At 50.1% G+C, this 13,449-nt stretch overlaps 2 protein-coding genes across 3 annotated transcripts in view; both read right to left on the reverse strand.

The window, feature by feature from the left end:
- Window positions 1-502: 502 nt before the first annotated feature.
- HMGN2 (high mobility group nucleosomal binding domain 2) lies at window positions 503-4,215 on the reverse strand. The gene is made up of 6 exons (XM_027519665.1): window positions 3,947-4,215; window positions 2,880-2,924; window positions 2,656-2,685; window positions 2,275-2,325; window positions 1,788-1,883; window positions 503-1,370 (listed from the first exon to the last, which is right to left on the reverse strand). Exons 1-6 carry the CDS (start codon window positions 3,959-3,961, stop codon window positions 1,335-1,337), a joined length of 273 nt encoding a protein of 90 aa, XP_027375466.1. The 5' UTR covers window positions 3,962-4,215; the 3' UTR covers window positions 503-1,334.
- Window positions 4,216-5,304: 1,089 nt separating this feature from the next.
- The window catches only part of DHDDS (dehydrodolichyl diphosphate synthase subunit), a 38,665-nt gene continuing 30,520 nt past the window's right edge, over window positions 5,305-13,449 (reverse strand). The window contains exon 9 of one of the 2 annotated variants that reach the window (XM_027519652.1): window positions 5,305-7,580. In XM_027519652.1, coding sequence (XP_027375453.1) covers window positions 7,344-7,580 — 237 coding nt within the window. In that variant the 3' untranslated portion in view covers window positions 5,305-7,343. Of the gene's footprint in view, window positions 7,584-13,449 lie in introns of both variants that reach the window. The other variant, XM_027519643.1, reaches the window with a different exon arrangement.

Here is a 13,449-nt window from a genome sequence, read left to right on the forward strand (position 1 = left end):
CACTAACATCTTTGTTTGTGGAGCTAGAATACTTCACCAGCAAGGACAAGAATTTATAATCACTTCTCAAGAGCAGGGTGCCATCTGCCTTACACATCCTATGGCCAACTGTGTAACACCAAAGCACTTCCTTTGGTGTGCTTAAGGAATATATAGCTGCATCTATTAAGCTGCTAACTTTACAGAGACCTTAAATGCGAGTGAAGTGGAAAGGCTCTTTTACTGTCACCTACCAGGCCAAAACATCAGACCTACCAGATACCTGCATTTAAAGATACACTTCAGGTATAACCAAGTACAGAAACCACTTCTCTGCTCCCAGCCTCACCAGCAGTCTGCTCCTGGGATCTTTCCCAACTCCATGCAGCACTGTGTTCTATAGATGGACCATAAAGATCGACTGTACATGGAGCCTCTACACCTCACACCAGAATGCATCCTGTCCCAAGAGACTTGGGAGAAACCAGGCTCCCCCACTCCTGGGAAAAGATTAAAAGCAGCATTCCAAGCCAAACTGTATCCAGCTTTATTAAAGATACTTTTCATAAACAATCATGGTATTTCAGGCAGGACATGGGCAGACAATCGTTAACAGTATACAACTTTCAAACTCCCTTTTTCAATGGACTACCAAAATCAGAAAGCCACTATAAAACCCAATGAAATCTTCATGTGATGCTCTGAACAGGGAAAGTTTAGAGTGAGGGTTGACATTTCACATTTAGCATGTTGTTTAACAACTTTTCACAAGCCGACCCTGACTTTCAGGAAATGGAAATGAAAATGGCAGAAGTGTCACTCTGAGGAGCCACAGTCTAAAAAAGGAACCGCTGCTCTTTTGAAGGACGCCATCTCAATGGTGACACTAGAAAGTCCAGATTGCCTGACATACTGGTCATCAATTTTGGGGGGGCACGGGGTTCAGGTTCCAACAGGTCTCTGGGTTAGGGGAGTCAAGTCTGTGCTGAGGTGGAGAGGGAGAAGAGGACATGAAAACTAAAGTTTAGTTCCCCACACCACAAGGCGTTTGTGCCACGGTGGCTCATGTGTGTCAACACCAAGGAATCCCTCCTTCCTGGGAACCAAGAGGAAGTCTCTCAAAACTAGACGGGAAAGGTATTTTTCCCCCACGTCAATTCAGCTTCGGAGACATTCTGTTAGTGACGTGCCCTTCCCCCAAAAAACAACAATGAAGTGTTCTGTGTGCTAACAACATAGCTTAAAAAAAAAAAAAAAGTAAAACAAAATTCTGCATTTTTATAAAACTTGATAAAAAATAGTATTTCAAACTGTACAGTCACCAGAAGTACACAGTTATCAAAAATGCACACACTTCACTTGGCATCTCCAGCACCTTCAGCTTTCTGTGCCTGCAAGAAAAGGACAGAAGAATACAATAAGCAGACTTGGAAACTATCTTCGAGACTCTGTACTTCTCTTTAAAACGACTTAGTAGGTAACTTTACTAAGTCACTTCCCCTCTGGATCTTACTGTGAAATTGGGGAAGGGGACACATCAGCATGACAAGGTCTGAGGTGACTCCCCGCTTGAAAACCATGGTTTAGCAGGAGTGTGACGCTTAAGCCAAGCACAAGGCTCTCATATACTGGATGGCAGAGACTTCAGGAATCCACATTAAATTCACAGGGGGGAAAAAACCACAAGCAAACTCTGGATTAAAAGGGACACTTGGGGAGTGATGCAGATGCAATAAAAAGGCCATAAAAGCTTTTGGGATCAGTAACTGAAAGAGGAGACCTAAAGAAAGTGAAAATAGTAGTTGTACCTGGTCTGTTTTGGCATCTCCATTTTCTGCAGGGTTATTCCCATCCTTGCCAGCATCAGCTTTCCCCTTTTTCCCTTTGGGTACCTTCTCTCCCTTCTAAAAAGGGGAGGGAGGAGGAAAAAAAAAAGCTGTTTCTCCTCATTTCATATCACCAGGATACAGTCTGCTTTATCAAATATAAGACAAATGCCTCCCCCATTGACAAACAAAACCAATTGTGGTCTTCAATATACAGAATCTTTCAGGTGCAAATAATAGAATAAAACAGTTTAAACACTTGGGTGTTTTAATACCCAAGTGCAGAATTTGCTGTAAACTGAAGACAGAGGTTTTGGTTAAGGACCAGCCCTAGTAACTTTGTGAAATCTCAACTTTGTGTCAACAAAAGAATTTGTTTATAGCAGGTCTCCCTGTCAGCAACATGAGACAACTATTCAGACTTTTGCATAAATCCTATAAGCAATGTTTGTCTCACCATCTTGCTCACCTTTGCAGGGGCCTTTTTAGGCTTGGGTTCTGGCTTTGGAGGAGCAGGTTTCTTTTATTTGGGGGAGAGAAAGAAAGCAGAAAACATTAGTACAATAGACCAAAGAAAACCACCCACAACCAAACCACAGTATCACTGGCATAGAAGTTTCTCCAGCTTTGTAAAGTTTGCAGTGGGCTTTGTATTAGAACTTATCTTTAGAAACCTACTCAAACAACACTCAGAAGTGTCCCACTTTAGCTACAGTCAACACAATTTCACAACGAGCAAACTCCAATGGGCAAGAGACTAACTGTAACTCATGGGAAGTAAAGGGAATTGTTTTCCAGCACTTTTTAGTTTCAGGGAATAACATGAAAGTTTAGAGGCAGACACACTTACAGCAGATAATCTTGCAGATCTTCTCTGTGGCTATTAAAAAAAAAGGAAAAAAGTTACAAATAGGGCAGTGGAAGCACTTAAAAACATAAGCTTTGGAGCTAAGTTGTTCTGGACTCGAGAGACTAAAGAGAGCTTACTGAGGTGAATTCAGGACTAAGGATATGGTTTGGGCTCCACTGAAGGGGCCCAAAGCTTTGTGAGATTCCAAAAGTAGAAAGACTTACTTCGTCCTTCACCTTGGCTTTATCTCCTTTAGCATCCCCTTCAGCCTAAAAAGAAAAAAAAAAAAAAAAACAAGCAAAAGCTAAGAAAGTTGCAGCTTCTGAAGCAATTCTTAATGATTCAGTAAACTTAAGTCCCGGGGATGGGGGGATCAATGGGAATCTTGTACACAACTTTTTCCAGGACATACAAATCGTCAGTTTGTAGCATCTCCAGCTCCTCTGCAAATCCTCCAAGTGCTTAGAAAGCTCTAGGAGTGACCTTTTGTGTCAAGCTGCACGCCCGAGCAGGCTCGAACCGCGCTTAGACAGCGAGCGTAAGAGCCCCAATCAGCCTGGGAAAACGCGGGGAAACCTGGAGCTAGGCGCGCGAAGTGCGGCCCGCGCCGCCGCGCCAGGCAGAAGCAACAGCTGCACAGGGAGCAAACAAACCCCTCCGGGGGCGGGGCCCAAGCGCCGTTGCCATGGCAGCCGTCGAGGGCGGGAGACGGCAGGCGCACGCAGCTGAGGGGGGGAACCCGTGGGCGGCAGCGGCGCGCACCGGCGCCGAGTCTCGTGCGCTGGGGCCGTGGGCGGTGCGCGGGTGGAGGCGGGGCCGCATCGAAGCCCCGCCCCCAGGAGGGAGGGTCCCGCCCCCTCACGGCGGCGGTTTTTTGGCGGCAGCGCGTTCCCCCCGCCCGCCAACCCAGAACGCCGCCTTCCCGCCCTTTCGGGTTTGAATTGCCCGCCCGCGGGGAAGGGACGGGAGGAGGGAGGGAGAGCTTAGCCATGGGGGGAGGGCACGTCGAGCCCGAGGGGAGCGGGATAAACAGCCGCCAACATGGCTCCTCCCGCCGCGGCCGCCGCTCCTCCAATATGGCCTCTGGCGCCCGCGGGCAGACGAACCGCGCAGGGTAGCCTGGGGCCGCCTGACACCGCCTCGAGACGCTGCGCCGGGCGGCTGAGCCTGCTCCAGCATCGTAGCCGGCTCGCGCGCCCCGAAGCCGAGGAGAGCGGCGGAGCAGCACTGACGGTGGTGGTAGTGGCGGCGGCGGCGGCGGCCCAGCGCCTGGGGCCCTCGCGCCACGTACCTTTCTCTTGGGCATGGTGGCTGCGGCGGCGGGACGTAGGAGCTGGACACGGGGATGCAGTGGCGCGCGGGCTTTAAGTCGATCCAGGGGTCGCTCTCGCCTCTTCTTCACACTGCTCGGGCTCCGGGGGGTTTATAAAGTTTTTATAGCGCTGGGAGCCCCGGACCGGTTAGAACCGGATTTCACCTCCCGCCGCCGCTCATTGGCCCAGCTGGGGTCACGTGGGCGGGGTTTAAACTCACCTCCTCTGGAGGGAGTATGGGGGGGTAGGGCGCGCGAGACGGCGGCGCGCCGAGGGGGTGGGGGCGCAGTGGGGGAGGCGCGCGTCGAAGGCAGTAAATGGGGGGGGGGGGGGTGGTTGTGGTGTGAGTCGGCGGGCTCTGGGTTTCGGCTCCCGCCAAGAGCTTGGCTTTTGCAAACTACCAAGTTCCTTCCACCTTATGCAACCGAGCTACCCACTTCTCCAAGCCGTGCGACACTTAGGGCGCATCTCAGCCGCTTTCCTTCCTGTTCCCGCTGGGGGCCCCAGAAGAGGGGTTTGCTAGGCCTGGCCGCACTGCCCTTCTCCGCCGGAGGCGGGAGGAAGCGCGCGGCTTGGAGGCATGGGCTGCAGTTCCCAGGGCCGAGGCTGACGCCTGAAGTGGGGAAACAGCCGGGAAGCCAGCTTGGCGCAGCCGGACGTGCATCCTTCTAAGCTGCCACTCAGAGGAAGCCTTTCGTGCACCTCACCTGGAAGGCGGACCGCTCGAGGTGGGGTGGAGGATCCAGCGGGGAGACTTTATGCGTAGAGGTGCCTTTCGGGTGCAGTGGGGCAGGTAGGAGCTGTCCTTTCAGCACCCGTTGCTCAGCCGCCTCCCCAAATACCAACAAAGCCCCCCCCCGCCACCGCCCCCCGAAGCCTGTCGGGCGGCTGGGCTCCCTTAGGTCCTTGTATTCCCGGACCTCAGAACCCCGCCACCGAATGATGGAGAGTGGCCGCCAAGGCGGCCTACTAGCATTCCCCTCCCCCTAAGCTCCACCCGCTTCGGAGACATCAAGCTCAGCTGCCCCCACCCGACGCGGCCACCAAGCCTGGGCGCTGCTAACGCAGCTGGCGAAATCCCTCCTTCCACACTGGCAGGCTGGCTTCCTTTCACTTGCGCGAGGAAAAGGAGGGTGGAGGAAAGCGTCCAGGGATTAGGAAACAAGTAGAGAACAGGTGTTGCGATGGCAAAAGGGCTCTTCCAGTGGCTCCCCGCCCTCCGCCCCCAAAGCTAGGGATCCTGGAAGTGGCCGAGTGCACCTGAGGGAGGTGGACAATTGCTGCAGCAAAACGCGGTCTTCTGTTGCCCTCGCAAACAAGTTTTACCTCTAAGAAAGAATTTTTAAAATTCTATTTGACACCCAAGAGAACACAACACGATAAATATCCTCAAGTTGGGGGGGGCGGGGTTGGCTCACAGGTGGGAGGACATTTAAATAGGTCGCACCGAGTTTCTTGAGGCAAGGGTTGAGCTGGTTTGTACAAATCATACCGGTCGAAAGCAATCACGGTGACTTCGTATCAACTATTTGCAGCCCGGTTCAAAGCATCCGTGATCCCTCAGCTGCTTTTCACCTCTCCCGTGCCTCCCGAGGCAGCCACTCGCCCCTCCCCCACCCCGTGTACCTCTCCCAGAATACAGGACCTCAGGCCGGAGAGATACCTGCCCATTAATCACCTCTGCGGTACCCCTGATCACGTTAGGGAAAGTCAGACCCAGAAAGGAGACAAGGACTCAACTACCATGCTCACAGGGCAGATTCCGTTTGCTGTCTCCAGCCCCTCTTTCCCGCCTTAATTGTAGGGCTCTGCCTTTATAGCCGCATAATTCATGCCTCCCTAATTAAGGCTGTCAACAGCCTCATTGTAAAGCTGGAAAATGTACAGCACCTGCTCTCTGGGAGCCCTGTGCCAGCCATTGGTAGTGGGGAGTGCCAGGTGTGTGGGGGGGACTTGCCAAAGGGTGCACTGATTGGCTTTTCCATCACAGTGTCTGGCATTCATGCCTGATTCTGGGAGCAGTGATGATGGCCAAGGGGTCTCTTGTGCCAGGTATCCAGGCACAGAAAGGGGAGACGATTGGAATACAAGGAAGTTAGGGGTTTTAAAGAATATGTTCTTAGCACTGCTTGCAAGACCCCACCTCTCCCCTAGAGGGAGGTGCTGGGGAAATAGTTTGCAGAAAGTAAAATGGGAAGACACAGCGTTTGGTTGGTACTACCCGCTGGTGCTTGCTGCTGTGGGGCACCTGAAGCATGGAGTTGCTCAGACAGACAGCTCTTCAAAGGCACTAATCCTCTCAGCAGCTCTGTAGCCAGGCCTGGCAGGGAGAGGTAAGGGAAAGGACACAACCCTTGACTTGGCCCTCTTCTCCCTGCTGGGCAACCTTGGCCCTCACAAGCTGAGACTCTGCCATGCTGAGACTAAATCATCTCACAGCCTACTTAGGGGGCCAGGTCAAAAGCTGAGAAAAGCCTCAAAGGCTGTGGAGGTGGGAAGCAGAGTCCGAGATGCTGAGGGCAGGAGGCAGTCAGTTGGGAGATGGGCTGGTTTCTGTGCTCTTGGTCCTCATGTGATCCATGGGAGGTGGCCTGTGCTAGATTAGACTCACCAGGGCCTACAGGCTCTTCTGTTACCCTGTGGCAATGGAGGGGGCCCGTCTCATTGGGGAGTGGAGCCTGGCCCCATGCCCTGCAAGAGGAGGAGAAAAGCTTGTGTGGGCTGAGTCGACAATAGGTAATTGGATTGTAATCACCCGCCTGGCTTCCTCGCACCATTGGGGGCGCTGAGCCTTTCAGTGAGCAATCAGCCCAGCGTGGTGGGAGGGGGTAAGATTCAATAGCAAATCCCAGGTGGAGAGCCAAGGAGGAGGAGCAGCAGATGGGCAAAATTTCTGTCTCTGCCTCCCCTTTGCCTAAATCATGCTGGCCATCTATTAGCTCTTTACCAGCAAATCCATGGTGGGGCCACATCTTTTGTGATGGCTAAGATGGATGGGTAAAGGGCCAAGGTTTGTGGGAGACCTCTTCCCCCAAATTTTGTGTGTTGAAGGATGTGCTGGTGGAAAACCAAAATGCACCTAGAAGTACAGGTAGAGGTGGCAAAGATGGAAGAGCTGGGGCCCTCTGCTCCCCAGACCTACGGTGATCACAGCTGGGCTCAGGGTACTTGAGACTCACCCCCATCCCTCTCCCCAGCGGCACTGTCCCAGGTGGCCCATAGATATTTGGCCAGCAGACCTAGCCTCGGGCTTCCTTGCTAAGCCAAGGAACACAATTCATCCATCAGGAGGGAGGTGCCTTTTGCCAAGAAAAGAAAGGGGAGTGGGGCCCTGGAGGCCAAGGGTAGGGCAAAGTGGCAGGAGGCCAGCCTCACTCAGGTTGATGCAGTGCCCAGATGTGCCAGCCAGTCAGCCCGCTTGAGTTCCAAGGCTTGCAGGAAGCCCTGGACCCGCTCTTCCCGTCTGGCTGAGAGTTTGTGCAAGCGTGTCCGTCGGAGCTGGGGGTCCCCACTGGCCGGGAGCCCCTCTTGCAGCAGCTGCTCTGTCACTGCAGCCTGGTCCCTCTCCAGCTGCTGCCTCTTCCGCTCCTCTGCATACATGTCTCGGGCCTTCTGCTAGAGAAAAGCAGGGTTTGGGGTGGGGAAATCATCTTTAGGTTTGGGTGGAATTGGAATGGAGGAGGTGGGGGTGGGGCACAGGACTGGCCAAGTTAAGTGGAACAGTAGGGCGTTTGGATCACATTTGGAAAGATCTGGGAGTAGGTATGCAATGGGTGGTGCCCACATTGTACAGGCAGGGCGCTCCAGTTCTGGATCCATGTTGGTCTCTTTGGGGTGAGCTTCTGTATTTCTCGAAATTCTTCTCAGGTGTGTACTTGGAAGGAAACCAGCAAATTTGGGTCTGACTTCTGGTTCTCCCACCACCTAGCTTTGTGGCTTTGGACAAATCCTCTCCTAACCTCATTTCTTCATCTGTAAAGTGGGGGTTGTGCCTATCTTGAAGAATGGTTTTAAGGATTAGAGATAATATATGCAAAACCCCTCCAGCATATTAGCAGGCTCTCAAACAGAAATAGCAATTTTACAAATTATTATTGCCTATTCTCCGATGCAAGGAAGGTTCTATTCCTGCCTGGGGCATATCCATTGGGTCATTTCTTTTGGTTCCCCAGGCACTCTGAGGGGGTCATCTTCCCAACTTCCTAAGTTACCTTTCAGGGTTTGGATCCAGAACTGCCTCTCATGTGAGACCAGGCTGACCTGCTCAGCAAATGACCCTCCTGTGAACATTCTGAGAGCAGGTTCAGCTTTCCTAAGCCACTTACTGCATTCTGCCTCTAGAATAGGCATTAGGACCACAGTCCACCATTTCTGTTAGAAAAGGAGCCATTGAAGGCTCCATAGAGCCCTCGGGCTCCTGGAATCAGTTCTGACACCAGGTAAGTGATTACATTCCTTGGCAGCACTTCTCATACTGTGTCTTCAGACAAACCATGAACTCCTAGAGGAAAGAGACTGTGGCTCTTTCTTTCTGGCACTTGGGGCACCCTGTACCTGTTCAACAGACTGACCGTATGCCCCCAGGAGGCCATGGAGGATGTTCCTGGCACCGGAGGCGAAAATCCTTTTGGAGCAGGACCAAGGCCATGCTGTGCCTTACTGATGCTCTCTGCTCTTGCTAACAGGCTGCAGAACCTTAGCCTCAGAGTTCCTCCTGTCAGTCCTATTCCATGTTGGAGAAACTCCCATCCTGCTGCCAACTATACCTTTGGTGCCCCTCCACCACACTCTACCTCGTACTGTGGTATCTGGATACCTGTCTGTGTCCTACTCAGCCTGTGAACACCTGGACTGCTCTGTGTTCCTCCTTTAAGGAATATCTTACACATACACAAGCACTTCATCTGTTGTCTCACTTGACCCTCACAATAGAGCTAGGAAGGGATTTTCTATCTGCTGGAGATAGACATGGAGATTCAGAGTAGGGAAGTGATTTTCTAGTATCTTCTCAACAATAAAGATTTATTGCATGAATAAGGCACAGTGGTAAAGAACCCATCTGCTAATGCAGGAGACACAGAAGATGTGGGTTCAATCCCTGGGTTGGGAAGATCTCCTGGAGGAGGAAATGGCAACCCACTCCACTATTCTTGCCTTGGAAATCCCATGGACAGAGGAGTTTGGAGGGCTATAGTCCATGGGGTCGCAAAAGATTCAGACATGACTCAGCAACTAAACACCACCACCACCACAAAGACGAGAAATGAAAAATCTAGAAAATACCCCCTCAGGCTCTTAAATGATCCAAGGCATTCAAGGGCACTCTTCTGCTATGATAACGAACTCACGTGTGGTGCTATGAAGGCTAAACAAGTTTGAGAAGTTGCTGCTGAAGTGTCTCCATCTTGCTAGAAGGGCTTCTTCCTGGTCTTGGTCAGGGAGGACCCTGGGTCCCACATGTGGGACCTTATTGGGGGTTCAGAAGTGCATAGGCTATAGTCACCACAATCCATATGCTCACAAGCTGAGAACACAGAGATGTACCCAAATGCCATAGTACTGGTGGAATGCGGTAAGGGTCATCAGGAAGGTAAGGGAAAGGGCTGAGTAATTCAGAGGAAAGAAATTGTGATTGATGAAGGTCAAGGGGCAGTGGAATCTCATGGGCAGGCAGAACCAGATGAACTTTAACCAATGCTGCTGCTGCTGCTAAGTCACTTCAGTCGTGTCCAACTCTGTGCGACCCCACAGATGGCAGCCCACCAGGCTCCCCCATCCCTGGGATTCTCCAGGCAAGAACACTGGAGTGGGTTGCCATTTCCTTCTCCAATGCATGAAAGTGAAAGTGAAGTCGCTCAGTTGTGTCCAACTCTTAGTGACCCCATAGACTGCAGCCTACCAGGCTCCTCAGTCCATGGGATTGTCCAGGCAAGAGTACTGGAGTGGGGTGTCATTGCCTTCTCCATTTAACCAATGGGAAAGAGTCAGATAAAGGTAGAGTGTATGGGGGAGGAGAATATTAGGCAGGGGAATAATGGGCAGACTCATGAAATCAGAGAGGGTGATTAGGCCAGTGAGTCTGCCTGGAACATTGGGGTCTGAGAAGTTTCTGTTCCAAGAATGTCCTCACCTCACTAAGCCTATTTCTTCATCTGCAAAATGAGGATGATAACATCCATTTCATTGGGTGGTTTGAAGAAAAAGGAGATAATGAATGCCCAATCTGGTGCCTGGCTATTAACAGGTAGCTATTCTTCTGTCACCACTGCTTGAGACTAGGTAGGCAAAGTTCTAGCCAAACAGAAAGGACGAGGCCAGCCAGCCACAGAGGCAGGAGATGTGGAGCTGGTTAAAATTGCTCTGGCTTTTTCCAAATGGCAGCCCGAGACTGAGTGTTGAGAAGAAAGGTGGCAGTCGGGCAGAGTCTGGACCCTAATTTGCCAGGAATCAGCAATTCACTGTTAGGATGACAGAGTCAGGGGAGAGCAGAAAGCCCATCAGCTCTATACTTCTCCTGTACAGACAATGACACCATGCTAGGGAGGGACTTGGCCTAAGTCACACAGTGAGTTAAAGTTCCCTTGATTTCCACTAAGGTGACTTCTTGAAAGATCTATAGGACATGTGTTGTGTGCCTCTGGATAAGCTGTACTTTCTAGGGGTGCAGTGGGGAACCAGTGACCTGCATCTGGATGCCTCTGTGCAACCAGATGGTCTGGATCTACTACCCCGCCTCAAAGGTGTTCCAAGTTCTTCTCAGGTACTCAGCCTCTGAAAATCTAGGCTAATGGAGGTCCTAATGGTCAACTTCTCTCCCCCTGACCATACTGTCTACTCTCCCTGTATAAGGAGCAATTGGGGGAGGGCGTTAATAATTACCGTAGATACTTCTTATACAGACCTTCTGTGGTCTTGGTGTAAGGGCTTCATGGAGCTCATTTTGAGAAATGGACTATCAATATAAACCTCTCCTGGGCATTAAGACTCTTTGCTCTTGTTCTCTCTTCAGCAGAATTAGGGAACCAGATGTAATGGCCCCTCCACAGTACATAAATCCTCAGGTCCACTGACTTCACTAGGGCATGGAAAGAGGATACAGGTCTTGGGCTTCAAAACATTCACCAGCTAATAAGTCCTCTCTTGAGTCCCCATCTCCCCAGGTTGGTAGCAAGTGGGATGCATTTCGGAGGGCTGAGACAGCACCTCCTGCTGGTAACATGATATTCTGACGAGCACCCAGAGTCTCCGTGCCAAGGGAACTGTCCTAGGGACGGGATGAGCAGGGTGCTAAGTGTCTGTGGATTTTCTGGAGACAGATGAAGTCTAATGAAGAGCCCAGAGACAAACATGATGGACTATACTGACCAGCAGTCTCTGAAAATGAACTCTGTTCCACCACTGCACTCGGTTCTCTTGGTGTGTTAGTTCACTGAAGGCTGATCACAAACTTGTGAGGCAGGTATTATCATTACTTCTCTCATGTTACAGATGAGAAAAGTGATTCTCTGAAGGGTTAAGTAATTGCCTAGTCAGTCACATAGCCAGTAGGAAGCACTATGATTCAAAGTCAGGAATGTCTGAGATAACAGCTGAAGTTTTCTAACTTCTCTTGAGAAGACATTGACTACCTTTAGAGTACTAGAAATAAAATGGTTGATTGATCCAGCCTAGTATTTAACCTCTGACAGATGCATCAAAGGAAGTTTAGTGGGAACCTGTATCTTCTCCCTCTACATCATTGCAGATCAGGTGGACCACACTATTACTCCTCATCGCTGAGAAAAGATCCCCGGGGACCTACCATCCATGCAGCTTGTAACTGAGAATCAGTGGCTCTGTACTGCTGCCCACCCCTTCCCCACCCTGATTTTCTCTGTCCTACTGTGTCATCGTCAAGATTGCTTCCCTTTGCTAGACCCCATTCTCTAAGATGAAGGGTGACCACCTGGAAACTTTTACGATCCCTTCAGATACCAGGATCTAGCTTCCAACAATTTGTAGCTGAGTCTCTGCTTCCATTAGCATCCAGCACCTGCCCTCATCCCAGTGAGCTAGGTCAAGAACCCAGCTCCCTACCTTGGCTTCCTGCAGGGCATCAGGACATACTGGGCTGGGCTTAGAGACAGAGAAGCTCAAACTGAACAATAAGAATTTGGGAGATGGGGCAAGAACACAGATGTGGAGGCAGAAAACCAAAGGGGATGAGAATAAGAACTGAACAATCCAATTTGGTGAGGATACAGAACACATACAAGGCGGATATCAGAAAGATCAGCTCTCTAGTCTGACAGCATACTGGCCAGGATGTTTAGTCTGGACTATACTGCTAATGCTTCTGCTGAGGTGCTAAGATTTCTAGAAACAGTATGAATGCTCCTGGGCAGAGGAAATCTGGCCAAAACCCCCATGGGGTCTGCTGAGAAAGAGTTCAGGACAGTCAATATCTGTTATTACTTTGGTCTCCTCACTCTAAAAATGGAGGCAATTAAGAGTAGTATATACCTTATAGAACTACGTAGAATCAAGTAAAAGGATGCCTGACACGTGGTAAGAACTCAATAAATGTCTGGAATTATGATTCGTAGGTATCAAATGAAACTCTTAAAGGTTGTCCTTAAACATGTTCCACCCCATTCTAGAAAACAGCAGAACCATCCACCCAACTGCCCAGGCCAAAACCTAAATGTTTTGGTTCCTAGTAACATTAATATTCATGCTCATTGGTTTTCTCCTACAAGAGGCATGAAAGAATTTCAGAATTACATCATTAACATTACCACTGATAAACCTCTTAAGTGATGTTTAAGTTTGCTTTCCAGTTTGTATTATTCTTAGAATATATACTGCTGAAGATGTATAATCAGAGAACTATGTTCAGGTAACTTGAATTAATCCCTTTCTCTGAAGGTTGTATTATCAACTTAGTTTCATTTGTTCCTGTTTTAATGTTTGTTTTTCCTCCATCTCAGTCCACTCAGCCCTTCCCTTCTCTGCAGCCGCCACCCCACCTCGAGGCCACATCCTCCCACCTGGACAACTCTAGGAATTTGATCTCTGACTCCTGCCCTGTGAAAATCCTGAGTGAATTATACAAAATGTAAATTAGATCCTGCCATTCCCTCTGATCAGAAGTCTTCAGATGTGTCCCCATAGCCTACAAGGCCATGAATGATCAGAGGCCTGACTCCTACCCAGCTTCATCTCACATCCTTCTTCATGCATGCTGGCCTCTTTGTTCTTCTAAGACCTAAACTATATAACTGTAGCATCCTTCCACTTCCTGCTCCCTCTACAGAGAATAATCCTTCTCCCTTAGATTTTTACATGTCTGCTACTTCTCATCTTTAATATCATGGCTTATCAAGACCTTCCTTGACTGCTCCACTCAGCACCTCTTGCTTGCTTCCTTCCTTTCTAGGACAACACTCTGTTTCTTCACTGCCTTATTGCATATATTTGTTTACTTATTATCTGTCTCCTC

The sequence above is a fragment of the Bos indicus x Bos taurus genome, chromosome 2 (assembly GCF_003369695.1).
Source record: "Bos indicus x Bos taurus breed Angus x Brahman F1 hybrid chromosome 2, Bos_hybrid_MaternalHap_v2.0, whole genome shotgun sequence".
NCBI classification, from domain to species: domain Eukaryota; kingdom Metazoa; phylum Chordata; class Mammalia; order Artiodactyla; family Bovidae; genus Bos; species Bos indicus x Bos taurus.

What these genes read in the sequence shown, in the direction of transcription:
- HMGN2 (XM_027519665.1), bottom strand. An exon ending in GATCTGCAAGATTATCTGCT is followed by an intron (nt 2,326 to 2,655) that starts GTAAGTGTGTCT and finishes CCCAAATAAAAG; the next exon opens with AAACCTGCTCCTCCAAAGCC. An exon ending in GAGATGCCAAAACAGACCAG is followed by an intron (nt 1,371 to 1,787) that starts GTACAACTACTA and finishes CTTTTCTTGCAG; the next exon opens with GCACAGAAAGCTGAAGGTGC.